General features: G+C 43.3%; 1 protein-coding gene across 6 annotated transcripts in view; it reads left to right on the plus strand.

Annotated features, from left to right (window-relative positions):
• The first annotated feature begins 16,804 nt into the window (after positions 1-16,804).
• Positions 16,805-20,943, plus strand: part of Fxr1 (FMR1 autosomal homolog 1) — a 47,301-nt gene continuing 43,162 nt past the window's right edge. For 4 of the 6 annotated variants that reach the window (XM_034500744.2, XM_034500743.2, XM_034500739.2 and 1 more), the window contains exon 1: positions 16,811-17,051. In XM_034500744.2, coding sequence (XP_034356635.1) covers positions 17,001-17,051 — 51 coding nt within the window. In that variant the 5' untranslated portion in view covers positions 16,811-17,000. Of the gene's footprint in view, positions 17,052-20,943 lie in introns of all 6 variants that reach the window. The other 2 variants (XM_034500741.2, XM_076932280.1) reach the window with 2 other exon arrangements.

Below are 20,943 nucleotides of genomic sequence, written 5' to 3' on the forward strand. Positions count from 1 at the left end.
GATTGAGATGAATACTGATTTGACTCTTTATTTGCTATATACCTTTGTTGAGTTGCAAAATATAGCATAATAATGTCTATGTTAAAGAGGTAATGAGAGGGTTCAATGAAGCCATATAGATAGCTGCTGTGTTCTCTCAGTCAGCCTTTAATTACGACTGAGCTCTGGAAACCTTTTACTGTTAGAACCATATTAAGCATGGGACTCACTTAGTTGAAATCATTATTAGTATTTTCTGCTTTTTGAAACCAGGAGTTCCGGATTGTTATTGGATCATGAAATGACTCGCTGAACCATTCTGAATATTTTAAAACCTGAAGGAAGACAACAAGGAGTAAACGCAAGTACGTTGCACTACTAAGGGATTGATGTACGTGTTCAGTAAATGTCGGCCTAGGTGCTATTTGGACATAGTAATGACTCTCTCCTTTTAAATAAGCAAAGTTATAGAAAGATATATTGAAAATTTTGTAAATAATTGTGAAAATTGCTCAGTCTTTTTTTTTTTTTTTTTTTTTTTTCTTTTTTTAGGTAATACAGGATCTCAGAATGTTGCTCTGGAACTCACAGAGATCTGCCTTCCTCTGCCTCTTGCATGCTGATTAAAGCTACTTGCCACTGTGCCTGGCCTCATAATAATAAATGTAATGGGTCGGTCTGATGCTGCTTCTACCCTGTAGCTAAAACTGGTTCCTCAAGGTGTGACTGTTCCACATGAACAGATGCTCACGTTCTCAAGTGAGGTCATGTGAACCTTCTCCCCAGTTTAACTGGTCAATAAAAGACGAGAGCCCGTGACTGGGCAGTGGAGGGTGTATGGTGGGACTGGAAGTTTGAGAAACAGCAAGTAACAAGGGGTTTTATAGCTGGTGAATGAGCTACCTGCTGTTTCTCCCGGCCATGCAGGTCTGGTTCATGGTGGCTTCCTCCTCTCTCTCCCACCTGCAATCTCCTCTTGAACCTTCATCTGTGGGTGAATGTGGTGAGACACGCACCTTCCTGCTGGGTGGTCTTTATGTTAGAGCACAGTTCCAGTCTAGTCATGAGAAAACCATCTAATAAAATCAAGTTGAAAGACATTGAACAACACTCTGAAAGCTGTCAAGGTCATGAAAACCCTGGAGGTTACGTGGATGTAATTCTATCAGTTGGGAGTTGGTGGCAGCAGGTTGCAGGTTTGAGGCTACCCAAAGCTACAGAGAACCCTAGCTACACAGTGAAATCTCCTCTCAAAAAGGAACAAACAAAAACCCCTACGTGAACGCACAAAATATGAACAAAACTGTCATAGGTCAGAGGAGACAATGACACATGACCAAATGTAATTTGATGTCAATGACTCGATCCTAGAACAGGAAAGGAAGCAAGGGAGGGAGGGAAGAAAGGTATCTGGGGAGTTGAACTAGAGACACTTGAGTAAAGTGTAGAATTTAATTTTCACTAGATTTCTTGCTTTGACAACTGTGCCATGGTAATCAATCTATTAACATTAGGTTTAACTAGAAGGAGGATACACACAGGGACCCTAAAATACTCAGCTTTTCTGTAAATTTTAAAGTTACTCTAAAATAAAATACTATTTATAGAAAAATATTATTTAAACTATTATTTGATAAAACAACTAACAAAATTCAAGAACTCTAGAAAGATGTGATTTATAATTTTTCATGTAAATGCTCAAGTATACTCAGAGCAATGTGAATATAACTTTTTAAAAGGCGGAGACACAGCTTCCAGATTGGAAAGATGGTAAGATCATCTGTTTCAAAGCTAGGCTTGCGGGTGCACATCTGTGAGCACAGGGTTTGGGAGATAGAGATTGGGAGGATCGGAAATTCAGGGTCAGCTTCAGCTATGTGGTGAATTTGAGACCAGCCTGGATTATATAAGATCCTGTCCAAGGACAATCAAACAAAGAAGTCTGAGGCACGGGCTCGGTTGATAGAGTGCTTACCTAGCATGCACAGAGCTCTGTGTTCTTCCCTAATGCCATATAAATTGGGAGTAGGGGCTAGAGAAATGGCTCCTTGGTTAAAAGCAGTTGCTGCCCCTAAGGCTTGCTGTCCTTGCAGAAGTTTCCAACATTTGCATGAGGTGGCTCAAGCTGCCTGTAACTCCAGTTCCAGAGGATTCAATGCCTTCTTCTGGCCTCAGAGGGTACCTGTAAGCTCATAACATATATTCAGTAGATACATAGGCACAATAATTAAATCTTTAAAAATAAAGATTTGTTGGTGTTTAATGGCCCTCAGCACTAAGAAGGTAAAGGCAGGAGGATCAGGAGTTCAAGGTCATTTTCATCTATAAGGAGAGTTCAAGGCCAGTCTGGGATGCTGGAAACTTTTTTGATAAACAGAAAGAAAAAAGGAAGAGAGAGAGGGAAAGATAGAGGGAGAGATGGAAGGAGGGAGGGAGTGAGAGAGGGAGGGAGGGAAAGAAAAGTAAATGAATAAGGTTGGCATCACCCATGCACAGTGCACTGTGTGCCCTGGTTGTGGTCTAAGGGCTTTTTAAAAGTCAGAAAATGGATTGGTGGATAAACAAATGAGGACTGTAAAGAAAGGTTCACTGGCTAAAGCTGTTTCATGGGCTTTCAATCACGCTAGATCCTGTGGTCTTTAGACTTTGATTGGCAGATTGCTCCTCTGATTCCTCTTCTGCACCATGTTCTAGTGTATAACAGGCTCCCCAGCAGAAAGAATGTCACAAAGGTTTTAGGGTTTTGCAGATATTAGTAAGGCTCTAACAAGAAAGACCATACCCCCTTTACTTTCTGACCACACTGGCTTGTGACTTTTGTCACCTCAAGGACTAAACACTGCTTGCAAAACTATGAAATCTTTGAACAGACTGCGGCTTGATCTAATATCGGAGTATGAGCTACCTTGAGATGCTCGTTTGCATAATTTAGGTGTTATTGTTTATCTCAGAAATGTGAAGAGCCCTGAGCAGCTCTAGTTCTTTCCTTTTAACAGGAGTGTGTCATTCGATTATATTAATAAACTTGTTTATTTTGTAAGTATAACATATTTTCTCTACTCTTTGCCAATGCCACGCACGTGAACACTGCACTTTGACATGCGCATCCCTGGGATAAGCTTAATTCAATTTCTTCACTGCCAGGGTTAGGCTGTTTGCTCCTTGCCTTTCTCCCTCACGCCCTCACTCCCTCTCTTTTCCTCTCCCATGCTTCCTCCCTTATTGTGACTGCAAGATCATTCTTACCAAGAAAACTTCTTATGACCATACTGAGTACATATGTGGGGTAAATGCTTACAAGTTGTATTAATGGTTTGAATAGCAAGAGCAATTAAAATACATCTTCAGGGATGTTCAGCAAACGTATTCCTTTGGGAATCAATACAGCATTTTATAATTGTCATCAACCAAAAAGGGAGGGAGTAGAGTTGGAGTGATGTTCTCATATGTGTTTCATCGGTTGAAGGTTTAGGTGGACCTTTTTATTATGTTTATTGGTCATCGTCGTGGATTTTTCTATTACTTAGGTCCTTCCTCCAACTTTCTATGAGATTTTTGTCTATATTATAATTTAGAAGAGATCTTTGTTTCTAAGATCAAAGCTATCACTGAGCAGAGTACAACTTGATCTATCAGAAGAGTGAGCAACCGGGAGATGGCCATGTGTCCAATGTCACTCTTTATCGCAGCCATTAAGAGCAATGGTGCTCTTCCGTTAGACATGGGTTCAATTCCCAGCATCCACATGTTGGCTCACAGCCATCTGTAATTCCAGTCTCAAGAGACCCTACCCCTTCTTTCAGGCTCTGCAGATTCCAAGCATGCATGCGGTACACAAGCATACATTTGGGCAAAATACCCACATACATAAAAAAATATATATAATAAAAACAAACATTAAAGAAATAGCCATTTGGGCCATCAAGAAGGCTCAATGATTGCTGTTGAACTGAGCTTCTGGGACCTACATAAAGGTACAAGGAAAGAACAAACTTCCCAAAGTTATCTTCTGACCTTTGCACATATGCCATGACACGTGTACCCACCAAACATCATGGATGGGTATGCAGCAATAATAATAACAAAGTTTATTTAAAGAACCAACCATTTTTCTTTCATGTGGTTTATATTGCCGTGTCATCTTTTGATTATGCACACGGAAAGTTTTCTCCTGGTGAGAAGTTTAAAATATTTAGTTAGGTATCCAGTCTTGAGCAGTGGCTTCTGGGTGCTAAGCTATGGAGGACATGATTTGAGAGGATAAAATCTCCCCCAGACAGTAGCGATGTTGCAGGAATCTTTCTGGAATAGCACCATGATAACAATGAAAGTGGAAACAAGGAGATGTCACCAGTGGGTAGAAGCCAGGACAGCTCCTAAAAGGCTTCCTCTCAGGTCAAGTTTATATTCCTATTCTGTATTCTAAAACCACAAGGTGGGGAGGGCAAGCAAGTAAGAATTTACAGAAGCTCACAGGTCAGTCAGCAGGTTGCTAAGGGCAACAGCCCATTGTCTCAGCTATTTCTCCAGGTCATTCCGTTCCAGGTAGCAAGGGAAGTCAGGCTTGGCAAACAGGCAGTAGAAACTGTTTTAAGTAACTAAAGAGATCAATAAATCAACATCCAATAATTGGTCTTTTGGACCTTATTCTACTCCAGTAAGATTGTGTGTTAACATGTACAAGGTTCTGGATTTAATCCCAAGAAATTATTAAGAAAAACGACTTTGCATCACCTGGGCCTCTTCTATGTCTATGGGTTCCATGTGGTTTCAATCAACCTCAGTTCAGAAATAACTGTGTCAGAACTTGGACCTGCAGAATCTTTCTTATCAACATTCTCTAAGCAAGACACTAGAACAACTCCTTATTTGCATAGCATTCATATTGCATTGATTAATGTATGTTCCGCAGAGATGATTTACTGCCCATAATGCAGGGATTTGATGGCTTGGCAGCTACAGGTGTTTGTCACTGTAGCAGCTTCCCAGACCTGAGAAAGTCCCAAGACCTTAGTACAACTGACTCCATGATGGAAATACCATTCAGGCCATAAAACTCAGTGTATAATGGACAACCCCACCTACCAAAATGAAAACAAAGATCTACTTTATCAAAGTCCATGGTTCTGAGATACTCTCTAAATGTGCTAACCTTGCATTTTAGCTTCGACAGTTCCCAAAGTAGTCACCAACTGGCCAATAAAGATTTTTTATTGGCTCAAACCTGTGTCTGAATAGTTTTCTCTGGTGGATATCTGACAACAGTTGTCAAGCCTGATGACCTGAGTTTGATCCCCTCACATGGTGGATAAAGAGAATTGACCCCTACAAATGTCCTATATACTGCACCTGCCCCCCCCAACAAAAATAAATGTAATAAAAATTGTATAAATATAAAGTACAGTGTATATAGATTACATGTAAATACCTCCTTGTTTTCTGTGCGGTACTGGGTGGGATACCTGCAGATTCAGGTGCTCTCGAGTACACTGGACTCAGCCTCCTTTTGAGGTACTATAGGCCTGTGTCTACTTGTACAATATCCATTGTTATTTTTATGCTTAAATCTTTCCTGCTAGAAAATATTTTTTCTAATTTATTTTAAGTTTTGAGACAAAGTCTCACTATGTAGCCCTAACTGGCCCCAAACTTGCTGTATAGTCTAGGCTAGCCACAAATTCAGAGATCACTCTGCCTCTACGAGATGAGACCTATGAACAAGTCATGCCTGGTTTTGGAACAGATTTTGATGGAAACAGTAAAGAAGATTGTGCTTTTGTTAAGCCAATTCCCCCTTCTATGTTAAATAACCAGGCCTTTGCAGACTGATGCTAATAATAGTCACACATAGTCCAAACTAGAAAAATGACAGGTGGCCTGGTAAGTGGGTACACCATGCTACCAACACTCAGCACTCACCGGTCACCAACCCAGAAGCTCACGAAATCACAAGGTGGACGGTGTTTATGCAATTAGTCTCTAAGGTCCTTCCCCTCCCATTCCGAAGGTCAGGGGGTTGATCCGGTTGAAGTGTCTATTTTAAATTATGCCTCTCCAACCATTGATTAGCTTTTTCAAAATTAGGCACAGCTTGTTCTAGGAGATTTTTTTTTTTTTTTTGAAACTCAAAAGTTATTTTAGACATCTCAATTTTTAATTTCTTGAGAAAAAAAAAACAGTGTAGTCTCAATTAGACAAATTTAATTTATTTTCAAGTGTACCATTTTGGGAAGATTTAAAATCAAGGTAGTGGGTAGTATCTTCTTTTATTTTTTGCAATTTCCCCAACTTCTGTAACATTTCAAAATAACATTTCATTAAGACAACTTAAAGTAGAAATACTGTCAGAAAGCTGGTCAAAATCTAGCGTTGTGTTTCTTGAGCTGTGTGTATAGGCAGCAAAGGAAAATGATCTATGGTAGTACGTAGTACTTGGGGGCTGAGCCCGGAGCATCACAAGTTGGAAGCCAGTCTGAGCTATGCAGTAAAAGAAACCCTGTCTCTAAAGAGGAGGCTTTGTGTCTCTACCCTAAGAAAAAAAGAAAAAAAGTACTTCTCTATGGTAACCCTGGGTTCACATACACACAGAGAAAAATGGCCACAAATAATTTAAAGTTGGGTTGTATCATCGCCATCACCACCACCACCATCATAGTCGTCCTCCTCCTCCTCATCATCATCATCATGTCATTTTTATCATCATATAATCATTAATCATCAATCAACATCACCACCATTGTCATCATCATCATAATTATTGCTTTCATCATCATATAATCATCACCACCAACACCACCTTTGTGTGTGACATCTTTGAGTTGACATCTGGTGTCTTCGTCAAATGTCTCCCACTTATTTTTTATTACTGTGTGTGCATGAAATATGGTGGAGGCTCACGAGTGCCACAGCACACATGGGGTTGGAGGGGACAGAGAACAAATTTCAGGGGTCAGTTCTTCCACTGAGGTTTCAGGGAATCAAACTCCAGTGTTCAGGCTTTGGCAGCAAGTGCTTTCACTGAGCCATCCTGGGGCCCCACTTTAGTTTTTGAGACATGGTCTCACACTGAACCTGGAGATCACTGGTTGGGCTCTGCTGACTGAGCAGCAAGCCCAAGGCATCCTTTTTGTGTCTGACTCCCCAGTGCTGAAACCACGGGTATTCACCGCCATGCTCAGCTTTTACACTAGTGCTGAGGTCTGAACTCATGTCCTCCTGTTTGCATGGCAAGCATTTTACCAATGGAGCATAGTCTTCAGTTCCCCTTGACTTTATTGATTTTCGAATTGGGAACCATTACTTCGTTCTATAAATTACAGCGAATGCTGTATTTGATGAGCTGAGCAAACCAGTTGGTCTTATAGACAGAGAAGGTGTAGAGAGAGCAGAGACAAAGCACAAAAAGATCAGTCAGTTCTGTCATTTCCCTCCTGTGATGGGGACAGAGGGATTAAAACAAAATCAGCCAACTAAACAAACAAATGACAAACAGGCATCAGATTATTCTAGGCTTCCTTCCATAATGATGAAAGGTCACAGCTGAAACAGAGATCCCCACCTTCCAGGCTCTGGAGCGCTGGAGAATGTGGCCTCTTGGCTTCTGGATGAGTCAGTCAAGAGCTGAGCTTTGCTTTAAGGACATGGAGCTTCAGTGTGGGTGATTCCAATGTGCTTGTCAGCTTGTCTGTGTGGCCCAGTACAGGGTTTAGTCCAAAGCAATTGTGCCTCCTACAATTTTTACAGAACTAAAACCTCACTGTGAGTTCAGTTTAATGTACAATTTTTTTTTAAAAAAATAAAAGGGCTAATTAATAGGAGGTGTGGCCCTGTTAGAGGAAGTATGTCACTGTGAAGGCAGGGCTTTGAGGTCTTAAATGTTCAAGCTATGCTCAGTGTAAAAACACATCCAGTTTCTTCCTGGCAGCCTCCAAGTTGTAAAACTCTCAGCTCTTTTTTTCAGCACCATGTCTGCCTGGATGCTGCCATGCTTCCCACCATGATGATAACATATTAATCCTCTGAAACTGTAAGCCCAAAGTAAACGTTTTTCATTTATAAGAGTTGCCATCGCCGGGCAGTGGTGGCACACGCCTTTAATCCCAACACTTGGGAGGCAGAGGCAGGTGGGTTTCTGAGTTCGAGGCCAACCTGGTCTACAGAGTGAGTTCCAGGATAGCCAGGGCTACAAGAGAAACCTTGAAACCCTGTCTCAAAAAAACAAAACAAAACAAAAGAAAACAAAACAAAAAAAAAAAAAAAAAAACAAAAAAAAAAACAAAAAAAGAATTGCCATGGTCATGGTGTCTCTTCACAGCAATGAAACCCTAACTAAGACAGGCTCCATGTACATAGCTGTCTTACTTATTATTTTATTGCTGTGGTAAGACATCATGAACAAGGCAACTTATAGATAAAGGAGTTTACTGGGGGCTTAGATTTCAGAGCATGAATCTACAACCATCATAGAAGGGAGCATAGTAGCAGGCAGGCATGGTGCTGGGGCAGTAGCTGAGAGTTTATATCTTAAGACACACCATGAGTTGGGGTAGGGTAGGGAGTGGCCATGTTGGAGACGTGTCATTGGGGGTGGGCTTTGAGGTTTCAAAGCCCACAGAATTCCACAGTAGTTCTCTCTCTGCCTTGTCTCAGCACAAAAGTGCTCAGCTACTGCTCCATTGCCATAGCTGCCTGTCTGACGCCATGCTTCCTGCCATGTTAGTCATGGACTCTACTGTGGGAGGCTTACCAAAAGCTTGTCAATCTGTGTAACACATCTTTACAGAAGGTGTCACGTGTAATCAATCTATAGAACCTATCTTTATATACTTTACAAAAAATCCCTCCAGGCCAGCCTGGTCTACAGAGTGAGTTCCAGGACAGCCAGGGCTATACAGAGAAACCCTGTCTCAAAAACAAAACAAAACAAAACAAAACATCCCAATGTAGTCATAACTTAAACTTTATTGTACACATGAGATTGACCACCAGGAAAGTTTTCACCAAACCGCGCTTTGCTTTAATGTGCCTAAAATAAACTACTTAGGGTCAGACTACCTGCTACTGAATCCTGTTCAACTAAACTACCTTCTTGCCTCCCACAGATTGTTATTCTATTTGACGTTGTGGTGATGTCAGAGACCCACCACCACCACTCTATGACCCCCCTGGAACTTTGAACTCCAAATTAAATGCTTTCCTTTATAAGATACCCTGGTCATGGTGTCTCTTCACAGCAATAGAAAATCAACTTAGCATGGGCTTTTGAAAGCTCAAAGCCCACCCCCAGTGACACATCTCCTTCAACAAGGCAACACCTCCTAATCCTTCACAAATAGTTCTCCTGAGTTAGGACCAAGTATTCAAACATATGTGCCTATAGGGGTCATTTTCATTCAAACTACCTTCCACCTCCTGGCTTCCATAAGCCCATGGCTACATCATAATACATAGTGCATTTAGTTGAACTTCAAAAGTCCTTAAATGTCGCTGCCAGCAGCAACGATGTTGAACTGGGTTCACCTGTAAGAGAGGCAGAGAATAGAGGAAGGGCGGGAAGAGATGAAGCCAAGACAAAGTTCTCTGATCAAGGCTCAAAGCTTTAATGTTCAGCTCTCAATTTAAAGGGGAAGACCCAACCCACAACCCCCCCTGGTTTCAGATGGGTGGGATAATCCATAGTCCGTTCCAGGTCACGGCCAGAGATGTCTCAAGGCAAGCCCAGGGGCAGTTCTGCTTCTAAGTTCTGTGAAGCTAAGGTGGGTAACTCCACCTAGATCTTATCACTTGGTCTGTTGTGGTAAACAAGGTCTCTTAGGCCTGCTCAAGGCTTGGGGGGAAGGGTACACTTAAAAGTCTTTCACAATCTCAACACTGTTTAAAAGTTCAAAGTCCAAAGTCTAAAGTCTCTTCTGAGATTCAAGGCAATCAATCTCTTAATTGCCTCAAGTTAATTCATGCAAAATCAAAAAGCAAATTACATACATCCAATACACAATGGTATGGAATTTATATTACCATACCAAAAGAGAGGGAAATGGGCATTGTGAGAAAATCCTAGACCAAAGCAAGACCAAAACCCAGCAGGGCAAGTATCAAATCCTGAAGCTCTGTGTCCAGTGTTAACTGGGCTTAACTGGCTCTGCCCTGTGGGCCTGACTGATGCAACACTTCTCTCTTGAACTGGTTGTGCTCACTGTCTGCCATTCTTCCTGGCAGCTGTCTCATGGCTCTGGCAGCTCCAACATCTTGAGGTCTCCCATACAATCTAGGCTTCAATTTCACAGCTTCATGAACTGACCTCTTAGAGCCTCCACAGAAGTACTCTCCTGCCTCATGCCTGGCCTAATTCATAACCTTAGAGCAAATGGTTCTCAAGCTTCCTAATGCTGTAACAGTTTAATGCAGTTCCTCATGTTGTGGTGACCCCCAAACACAAGATTATCTTATTGCTACCTCAGAACTGTAATTTTGCTACTATTATGAATTGCAATGTCAACATCTGTATTTTCCAATTGTCTTAGGTGATTCCTGTGAGAGGGTTGTCGGACTTCCAAAGGGGTTGAGACCTACAAGTTGAGAACCACTGCCTTAGAGAAAGATTCCACAACCCCCTTATTCCTGAATTTTTCATTACTCTAAACCCTGACCACATAAACAACACTGCCAGACCTGACTGCCTCTGTGAGATGGAGCCTGCTCCTTGAACACATTTGTATAACCTTTTTCTTGTTGTTTTAAGGACTGAAGTTTCCAGGCCTTTTCTTTTTACACATTGGAAGCTATTTGGGTAGGGGTTGGTCTGGTGCTGCTTGTATTCAAATGTTAAATTCTGTACCCTGTAGGCTTATATTTTTCAAAACCTAGTTTAATAAGGTAACTTTAATTCTTTAGCCTCCTTTCTAGCCCACCACCCACCAGAGGTAGAGGAAAGAAAAGGTTAATAGGGCAAAAGAGGATGTGGGCCTGTTTAGAAATAGTTCTTTGGGGAAATTCCAATCTTCCTTGACAGAGTAGCAGGAGTTCACTTCACAGGAATCAGCAACAGCCGTTCTTTTCAGAAGAAAAGGAGAGGCTCTGCCAATCAGCCCAAACCCCCCAAAGTGGCAAGAAACTGGAACACCACCAGAAGTTATTGGTCTGTTTCTCTCTATGAAGTCACAACAAATGATGACCAGAGAAGAAGGCAAGGCAAACCAATATTACAGTGTCATCAGCAAAGACCAGTGTTAGCCAAAAGTGGCAAGGTGGACCAATACCACACAGTGTGGTCCACTGTCTGTTGGGTTATATGTATACTGTTTCCAAATATCACATGTTCTCTCAAGCGTCTGTTCTAGCAAAACATCGCATACCCCTTTTCAGGGCAACTTCCAGAAAAACATGTGTCTGTTCTCAGCAAGACATCCTCTCATAAAATAGTTTCCAGAAAAACATCACATGACACAACTGAGTCTCTAAAGAAAACAGAAATGTCTGCTTCCGTACCCCAAGATCTGATTGCTCCAAGATGAGCAGATCTTCACATATACCAGTCTTTGTTGTGTAAATCTTGCTCCCCAGTTTAAAACTATTGGTTAAATAAAATTAGCAACAGCCAATTACTGGGGGAGAGTAGAGGGAGGAGGAGTTGGAGTTACAGAGCTGGGGGTTGTATGTAGGGACCACAAGGAGAAAGAGAGAGGAGAGAGTGAGAGAGAGAAGAAGGAGGAGGAAGAAGAAGAGGAGGAGGGAGAGGGGAGGAGGGAGGGAGAAAAGAGAGAAGGAGGAGAGGAAAGGAGAGAAAAAGAGAGGAGAGGAGAGGAGAGGAGAGGAGAGGGAGAGGGAGAGGGAGAGGGAGAGGGAGAGGGAGAGGAGAGGAGAGGAGAGGAGAGGAGAGGAGGAGCTGAGGAGAAGATGGAGAGAATAGGAGGTCTCTATGAGTCATGATGGACCAGCTGGACGTGTCAGAGTGAAATGACTCCCCAGCACATCAGACTACTGGAGCAGGGATAACTCAGAGAATTTTAGACAGCCAGTATTTGGGGAACATAGTTGGGGTAGTAGCCAGACTAGTGTTAGAGATTTAGATTAAGGGTAATCCCCCAGTAATTGTGCAGAACGTAATTAAAAACTATCATAGTTTGAGTCTCATTCATTTAAAGCTATACAGAGTTAAGCTTAATTATTAATATTTTATAAGACAATACTTCTTTCTTTCTTTTCTTTTCTTTTTTTTTCTTTTCTTTTCTTTTTATCAGGCCTCTCCTTGTCTCTTTCAGCACACGCTTTGGTCCTAATATCCAGATGCCTGGTGCTTTGTACATTCTACATTTCTTTTTGCTCTGCTAGCTCCTTTTCATGTAGACCTGGATAAGAGTGAGTTCTAATAACCATGTGACAGAGTCAAAATTATAGGCTGTGCTGAAATCTCTATCAAGAAATTTAGTCCAAGCCGGGCGGTGGTGGCACATGCCTTTAATCCCAGCACTTGGGAGGCAGAGGCAGGTGGATTTCTGAGTTCGAGGCCAGCCTGGTCTACAGAGTGAGTTCCAGGACAGCCAGGGCTACATAGAGAAACCCTGTCTCGAAAAACCAAAAAAAAAAAAAAAAAAAAAAAAAAAAAAAAGAAAAGAAAGAAAGAAAAAGAAATTTAGTCCAAAACTTTTCAATTTTACCTCAGGTAGATTTTTATGATCTAGGCAAAAGACAGCTATATCCTTTGCCAAAATATCACAAGAATGGTCCCTAACCTAGTAGCTTATGTTGCCTTGTCTGAAACTGTTTGAACTGGGCCCCCATAGTGCCCATTGCTTTCAGCAATACTGTCTTCCAAGATCCTTCTAGGATGGCCTGTTAAATCTCACAGTGTTCAACCATTTTCTTAGTCCAAACTCCCAAAGTCCTCCACTTTCTTTCTCAAAACAGCACAATCACGCCTATCAATGCAACAGTCTGCTCCCTGGTACCAAATTCTATCTTAGTTACTTTACTATTGCTGTGATAAGACACCACGACCAAGACAACAGAAGAAAGAGTTTATGTGGTGCTTACAGTTTCAGAGAGTGACTCTGACCGTGTCAGCTGGGAGAGCAGGCAGCAGGCAGCAGGCAGCAGGCAGCAGGCAGCAGGCAGCAGGCAGCAGGCAGCAGGCAGCAGGCAGCAGGCAGCAGGCAGCAGGCAGCAGGCAGCAGGCAGCAGGCAGGCAGGCAGGCAGGCAGCAGGCAGCAGGCAGGCAGGCAGCAGGCAGGCAGGCAGACAGGCAGGCAGGCAGGCAGGCAGGCAGGCAGGCACTGGAACAGTAGCATAGAGCCTAATCCTGAGACAGAACCATGAGGCAGAGACAGCTAACTGGGAATGGTGTGGGCCTTTGAAACCTTAAAGCTTGAACCCAATGGCACACCTTCTCCAACAAAGCCTTGCCAAACAGTTCCTCCAGCTGGGAACCAAGTATTCAAATATAGGAGTCTGGTGGAGGTGAGGGAGGTTCTTATCCAAATCAACACAACAGCAGGTGGGAAAGTAATCACCCTACTGGGAACAGACTTTCTCTGCAGCTGCTTTAATGTCAGCCACGCTCCTCTCTCTAACCCTTGGACATTATTCTATCTCCTTCTGAATCTTACACGTTTGGCTGATTTGAGATGTCATCGAAACAGACGATTCCAGAATGACTTCTGTGTTCTATGGTCCGGTGAAGGAAGTAAGGGAGGACAAGGCTTGATGGGTAAAAGTGCCTGCTGCCTGGAGACCTGAGCTCAATCCCTGGAACCTATGTAAAGATGGAAGGAGACAACTGACTCCATAAAGTTGTTCCCCGAACTCTCATCCATACACTCACACTGTGCCCATGCAGACACACTAAAGTGATAATAGTAAATAATGAAGTTGTTTTAAATTTATGTCACGTGTCATTGTAAACGTGATTACGGGAGCTGTAATTACCAATAATGACTGTTGGAATCAGAAAACGAAGGGTTTACGTCTTAACTTCCGTCTCTTAGCACTGTGAACTTACACGGGTCACTAGATGCTAACTTGGTTTTTAAATGAGAACTACTCTACCTAAAAGGAGTAGTGAAATGTTGGCTGGAGTCTAAATTAAAATACTTTCAGTATACAAGGGCTGAAGACCAACTCTTATTATTCAAAGTTTGGAACATCCAGAATCCTTTGGGTTAGGTCAGGTAGAACCTTATGCAGTTCTATTCCAAACAAACAAGGGAGAGAGAAAGAAACGGGAAAGGGAGACCTTCGTAAAGAAAAGTCAGAGGACACACTGCCTGTGGGTGGCCAAGCATGGAGCCACTTTGGAAAGCACGACAATTTCTCCAGTAGTTAAACACCGAGTTATCACAATAGGAGTCAGCAAGTGGATTTCTTGGTATACAGGCAATAGAGATGAACTTCAAAAACGTAAGTGTGAATTTTCATAGCGGTGCTGGGAGTGGTGCACCTTGCGTCATGGGCTCCTCACTAGAGGCATTGAGAGACGAAAACTAAAACTGAGAGACCCAGAAACACACATATAGCAAGGCCAGGCCAGGTGGGGTTCTACTATCTCTGCAACCCAGAACTCAGCATGCTTATTACTAGGTACAATACAGTGAGAGGGGCTAGCTAACTTCAGTAGGAGTGTGTAGGTCTCCTCTAGGAGAGGAAGCCAAAGTCGATTGTCTTTTCACATACTGGTCAGTAATGAAAACTTTGCTGTTCCTCCTGAGCCTGGTCCATATGGGTAAGCTTTGCCAAATTGTACCATGGGTCTGAGGCCTCGGAGTCCTTTGGCATAGTATGTCAACAGTACACATCTACTCATGCAAGTCTGTGCCAGTATGTGAATCTGGTAGTCTTGGTGACCAGAAGAGGGCATTGGATATCCTGGAAGTGGAGTTATATACGGTTATGAGCTGCAGTGCTGGGGGATCAAACCCCAGTTTTTTCCAAGAACATGTGCTCTTAACCACTGAGCCATCTCTCCTGCTCCAGCTTTTTCGTTTGAGACAGGATCTATGTATCTCTAGCTGTCCTGGTACTCGATATGTAGACCAGGCTGGCCTTGAATCCAGAGATCTGCCTGTGTCTTCTGAGAACTAGAAGGAGTTTGACATTATACTGGGCACCTACCCCACCAGCTACTTCTAACATTTAAAAGAGAATTTGACTCAGCTAACAGTGGAGTTCTTTTTGATTTGAGACAGGGTCTCACGTAGCTCAGACTGGCTCAGAACTTGTAGCTGAGGATAGCCTTGGGTTCCCGGTCCTCTTGTATTCTCCACAAAACTACAAGCATAGGCTTTCAGATGAGTGATAAATAAAGGGCTAAAGAAGATAGTGATGTGTGTAGCTCAGTGGCAGAGTATATATGGTTATGGTATGGACCATGTTTCAATCTCCTGCACCCGACCCCCAAACATACTAAAAAAAAATATCAACAGTCTAACATGGTATGCTTATGGAGTGTAAAACTGTGACAAAAAGGGATACCTAGTCATTATTGCTGTAACATGAACCTTGAAATAATATTCTGAACGAAAGAAGCCAATCACAAAAGCCCTCACACCATGATTCCACTCACATGTGAGATCAAGTTAGGCAAATCTATACATAGAAAACAGATGGGCAGTGTTCTAGAATCCAGGGGATTCAGGTGAATTGGGGAACAACAGCAAGCACAAGTGTTATTTATTTATTTATTTATTTTTGTTGTTGTTTGTAATGAAAATGTTTTATGTTGACCATGGTGATAGATGCTGAACTGTACATTTTAAAATGGGCTAATCTTGTGTAAGAAAAATGTACTTTATAAAACCCAAGGTGCTGGGGGCTCGGGGCTCACACCAGTAAAGCCAGCACTCTGGAGGCTGAGACGAGAGAATGATAGGTAAATCGAAGGCCATCTTGGGCTGTTTAGTGAGACTTTTGTCTCAGAGGAACAGATCACTGTGGGGAACTGAGCAGGAACACAACAAGCCGGTTAGCCCAATTGACACCTGGAGGTGGGAGGCAGGGTGGTGAATTTGAGGCTAGCTGGGTTAAACAGTGAGCCCCAAATAAAGCAAAGACAAAAATATCTAGTTTCTTTGAAAACAGTCATGTAAAGATGCACAAACAAATGAATTAAGTACTATTTCCGAAAGACTTGCTTTCAGAAGTTGGCATTCACTTATCAAACTAAGCACGAGTGCCACAATGCTTTTAGAGCTGGGGGAGTTTCTGGTAAAGTCACACAACACACAATCCAATAGGTTCTTGGATCATATTTGTAAAACTTCTTCTTATGTGTTGCCCATCGGGGGCGGGGGAAATAACACACTTTCCCATTGTTTTCTTTTTTTTTAATCTTTTAAAAGTAATCCCAGCACCCAGGCAGCAGTAGCTCTGTGGGTTCAAGGCCAACCTGGCCTATCGAACTGTGTCTTAAACAAAATCGCCCACCCACCCCAAATAGCTTAGGTTTCCCGAGCCTTTAATAACGTATTAAGGCAACTGTGCTTGGTCGGTGACAGGTAGTGAGCTGCCTTCGCGCGGGGCGAGGCCCGTGAACTGAGTGAGGCCAGGGGCAAACACCGAGCCGTAGCGGCGTTCCCCTGGTTCGTCCTGGGAAAGGAAGGCTTTTCACTGGGAGGGCCTGAGGCTCCAAGAGGGGAGGCTGCAGGAGGGAAGACTTCTGAGAGCGTCGGCCGGCCATGCGCTCTAGAAGAGCCTGAGCTCCCGCCAGGCCGCGGCTCCTGACGGGAAGATCCTGTAGGGAGCGTCGCCGGGCGCGCGGCTCCTGGGGCCAGTGTGGCGCGCCGGGCGGGTCCGCCTCACTCATTGTGCGCGAGGCGGGCCGCGCGGGCGTGGGCGTGGGCGGACCGGCCCGCCGCAGGGTAGCCGCCCAAGGACCCGCGCAGAGCGGCGCCGCTAGCGGAGAGCCCGGGAGCGGGCCGGGAGCGTCCCGCCCTCCCGCCCGCCCCTCCCCCGCGGCGCTAGCCCCTCCCCCCTCCTCCCCTCGCGTTGGAAAGTTTCTAGAATCTCTTCCCAGCAGCCTTTGCGGTTCCAACATGGCGGAGCTGACGGTGGAGGTTCGCGGCTCCAACGGGGCTTTCTACAAGGTACGGGCCGCGGGGCGGCCGGGGATGGGAGCTGGGAATTGGGAGCGGGGTCAAGGGACGCCGGGGACCCCCGGGGGCCGAGGAACGGCGGCAGGTTGCGGCGGGGGGGCAGCCGGTCCGTGCTGCTGGCGTCTGCCCTCGGCGCGGTTTAACGGTCTCGGGGCCCGGGCTCCGTTATGTTTGGAAACAAGGCGGCCAGTGCTGGCTTGCCTCCTGCCCGGGAGCGTCCTGGGTCGAGGCCTCCGGGACGCGGGCGGGCGGGCGGGCTGGAGCGGCGGCCTGGGGTGCGGGCGCGCCGGCGAGGCCTGGCGGGGTGGGGGGCGCGGACGGAGGCGAGCAGCTCACTACGACCCCGGGGCGGCTGGGCCCACCAGGCTCCCCTCCGCCCCGCCCGCGGCGTAGTGGCGGACTCCAGGGCCTCCCCGGGCTTGTGCAGCCCCGGGGACCTGCGAACCCATGGCGCCCGCGTGGAAACCCGGGCAGGCGGCGGGCCGGGGTGCCTGCGGCCTGGGGAGCGGGCGGCCTCGTCGCCCCTCGGCCTGGGAGAAAAGCGAATTCTGAAGGAAGGGTTCAAAGGTGAAGCGAGGCCAGGCGGCAGGTGGGAGGGACGCGTTTCTTCACAGCCCTTGGGAAGGTGGGTTCTTTTTGTTTGTTTTGTTTTTTAAGTCCTCTTCCACGAGGTTCTTTTTGTTCCCTTTGAGAAGAGGCCATGCATTGCTGTGGAGTCTGGCCTCGGAGACAGAAAGAGGATTCTAGAGTGGAGGAATTTGTAAGGCGCTTTTATTGGAAAAGAGGGAGGGGGCACAACGAAGGCCGAACAGTTTTTCCATAGTAACGACCCCTGCTTACTTTTTCCCCCCAAAAGTGTGCGAGGATCTTAAAAAATCAATACAAAACCTCCTCAGCTGTTGTCTGTCAGTCATTCTCCAAGCCAGCATCTCAGATGTTTGAGAGTCTTGGCTATTTTTATGAAGGCCCTCTTCTAGTACACGAGTATTGTATGTACTTAAAGTGGTTTCTCACAGGTTTTCATTTCAAACTCTCCTTTATTCCAGAGGGCTTTGTTTGGTATTTACAATTTCCTAATTTTTCAATGTTTTGGTTGTCCCTTTTTAGCTCGCTGATAAGCTGTATGGATTTGATTTGTCACGTGGTAATAATATAGGCAGTAACTCATTGACAAAGAGAATGATTAATTTTTAAAATCTTGTCTTGTAAATTTTGATATAAAGTTTCTTCTGGTGGCCAACTAAGTAGTAAGAGTGACTGTTGAAGCCTTTAGTGTGTCCTGTTAGCGTGTAGCTGGCTTCGTTGGTGTTCCAGGTTTAAAACATGATGTCAGACAAATGATCCAAGCAACACTTGAATAGAAACTAATTACGGAAACCTAGTGGTTACCTTCTCTGCAAGATTGGAGATACGGTTAGCTGTGCCACAAGAAATGGACTTAAAAATACTTTTCCTTCCTAGATAAAGTTCATTAGTATGTATCATCGCCCTACCCTATGGAAAAGCTTCGGTTCTCACTGTTTTTCAGCACACTTTTTAGGTATTATAGATTAAGCAGATAGTTTTTCTTTGCACATTGAAAAGTGAACAAGTTATTCTTCATCGTGTAGATAATAGAGAACCATTTACTGTATTTTATGTCGGTTTGTAGTACAATATAGTCAGTTTGACTTCCTGTAAAGTTGGTTTGCAATCTTTTGGTGTTTTGTTTTCTTTTTTTAAAGTTATTTCACAACCAATTATCTCCATGTTGGAACTTTGAAGTATTAATTGATTCTGGTTGTATTGAAAATTGATCCTAGAACTTTGTACATGGTATAATAGGCATTTGTTTTTGCCATAAAGCTCTGCTCTGATGCCTTTTTTCTCCGTTTTTATAGTCTCAGTAAGTTGTCCAGTCTGGTCCTGAACTCACTCTGTAGTTCATGCTGGCCTTGAACTTCCATTCCTCCTTTTTAGCCTCCTGGGTAGCTATAGTTTCAGTTCTGTACCACAGGACCCTAGTTTATTGATCCTCTCTCACACTCTACAAATCTTGTTATGCTTAGACTGGACCCCACCCATTTTACTGACAAAGATTGGGAAGGACATTAGCTACATTTTTGTGTATTTTGAATGTCTGAAAGTTTTCTTCCTATAATTGATTGTATGTGTACTTTGTACAAGATGTAGTCTTCAGGACCTTGGAATGTCAAAATGGTAAAAGGAAAAGAACCTTAGCTAGAAGTAATAAATGGAAATTCTAGGTGGCATACTTCATTATCTTCTCAGTGGATTCCTGTTAATCAGGGACTTGAAATACAGTGTTCTAAAATACTTTTATATCTTACGTAGTTAAATTATCCACGTGGGTTGTGCTTGTCCTTTTCCCCTGCTTCCCCCACCCCAAAGTAGGCTTATTAAGGAAAAATGAGTAAGAACTCTGTAGGGTGGACAGGTCTCCCAAGGCGAAGAATGCCTTTTCCTTTTGAGTTTGAACCTGGCTGGAGCCTTCCCTATGCATGCTTGGCAAGAGACCTACTACTGTCCTACACCCTTCACCTCATCTGAGGCATGGCTTTGAACTTGCCATCATTTTGCCTCAGCCTTCTTTAATAGCTGAGATTACAGGCATGTATCACCACACATGATTAAAAAATTTTTAGAACCAGTTGATTATTTTCTGTCATTTAAATTTTTAGAATGAGGTTAATTTGTATACTGCAAAACAGCTTTTGTTTCCTTTTTTTCTAAATAAACATTATAAATGTTTTGCTAAATGCTGACAGTTGTGTGCAATCACACAATTGTTTACCACTATGATAGAATAGTTTTAACTATCTTTTAAATTTCCCTTGTTGACCCTTTATCCTCTAGGGCAGGAGATATCAACTGTGGCTCACCTTTCAGGGGGGTTGGATAACCCTTCACAGGGGTTGCATATCAGATATTTATATTACAATTCACAACAGTAGCAGAATTACGGTAGCAACAAAATTTATGGTTGGGGTTCACTACAACACGAGAAACGGTATTAAAGGGTTGCAGCCTTAGGACGATTGAGAACTACTGCTCTTAGGGTGTCCTGTCTTTATAGTTCATACCTATAGAATTAAGCAAAATGTTAGCATTTGAGCTTGGCTTCTGTTTAGCATAGAGGAATTTACTTTTTTTCTAATTTAGAAGATAATGAAGGAATTTTGGAAATAGTAAAAACTAGAAGTTGTTTGAGTCAAGAACTTCAAATGGTTTTATTTTGTTGTACTTTTCTCAGTGGTAGTTTTTCATGTATGGATGATTCTGAAATTCTGAATTTACCAACTTTTATACTTTTTACTTCCCCAGAAATACAGGGACTACACACATTTGGCTGTGTGAATCGTCACTTAAGAGTTTGAGAGGTATCATCGTGTTTTGATCTTTTTAACCAGATCTTTAAACATTGATCTTTAAACATTGATTAAATGGACTAAAAAACCATCCATACATAATAGCATGGTAAACATGCTAAGCTTATTGCTCTTGTTGTTAACAGTGTGTTTATAATAAGAGATCTCTCTTTGCAGCCCTTTAAATCTAGGGATCGGAAACAATGAGAAGATGTGAAACACTTGGTGTCGGGGTATAATTTGGTTTAAAAAAAAAAAAACCAAACCAAACAAAACAAAACCTGATTCTGTGCCTTTCCTACCTAAAGCAAAATGACTTTTTAAGAAAACTTGTGGAGAGGTAGAATGTAGTATACTATTGGCTAAAAGACTAAGAAGAGGTAATGTATATTGTGTATAGTTTACCCAAACAATGGCATGGTTTGTTAGGATACTTAACTGTGCATCTGTTGCCGCCATCCCAATTTCAATTAATAGCCTTTTGTTTTGTTTTCTGTTGCAGTGATAAAATACCG

Source organism: Arvicanthis niloticus, chromosome 4, assembly GCF_011762505.2.
Source record: "Arvicanthis niloticus isolate mArvNil1 chromosome 4, mArvNil1.pat.X, whole genome shotgun sequence".
NCBI classification, from domain to species: domain Eukaryota; kingdom Metazoa; phylum Chordata; class Mammalia; order Rodentia; family Muridae; genus Arvicanthis; species Arvicanthis niloticus.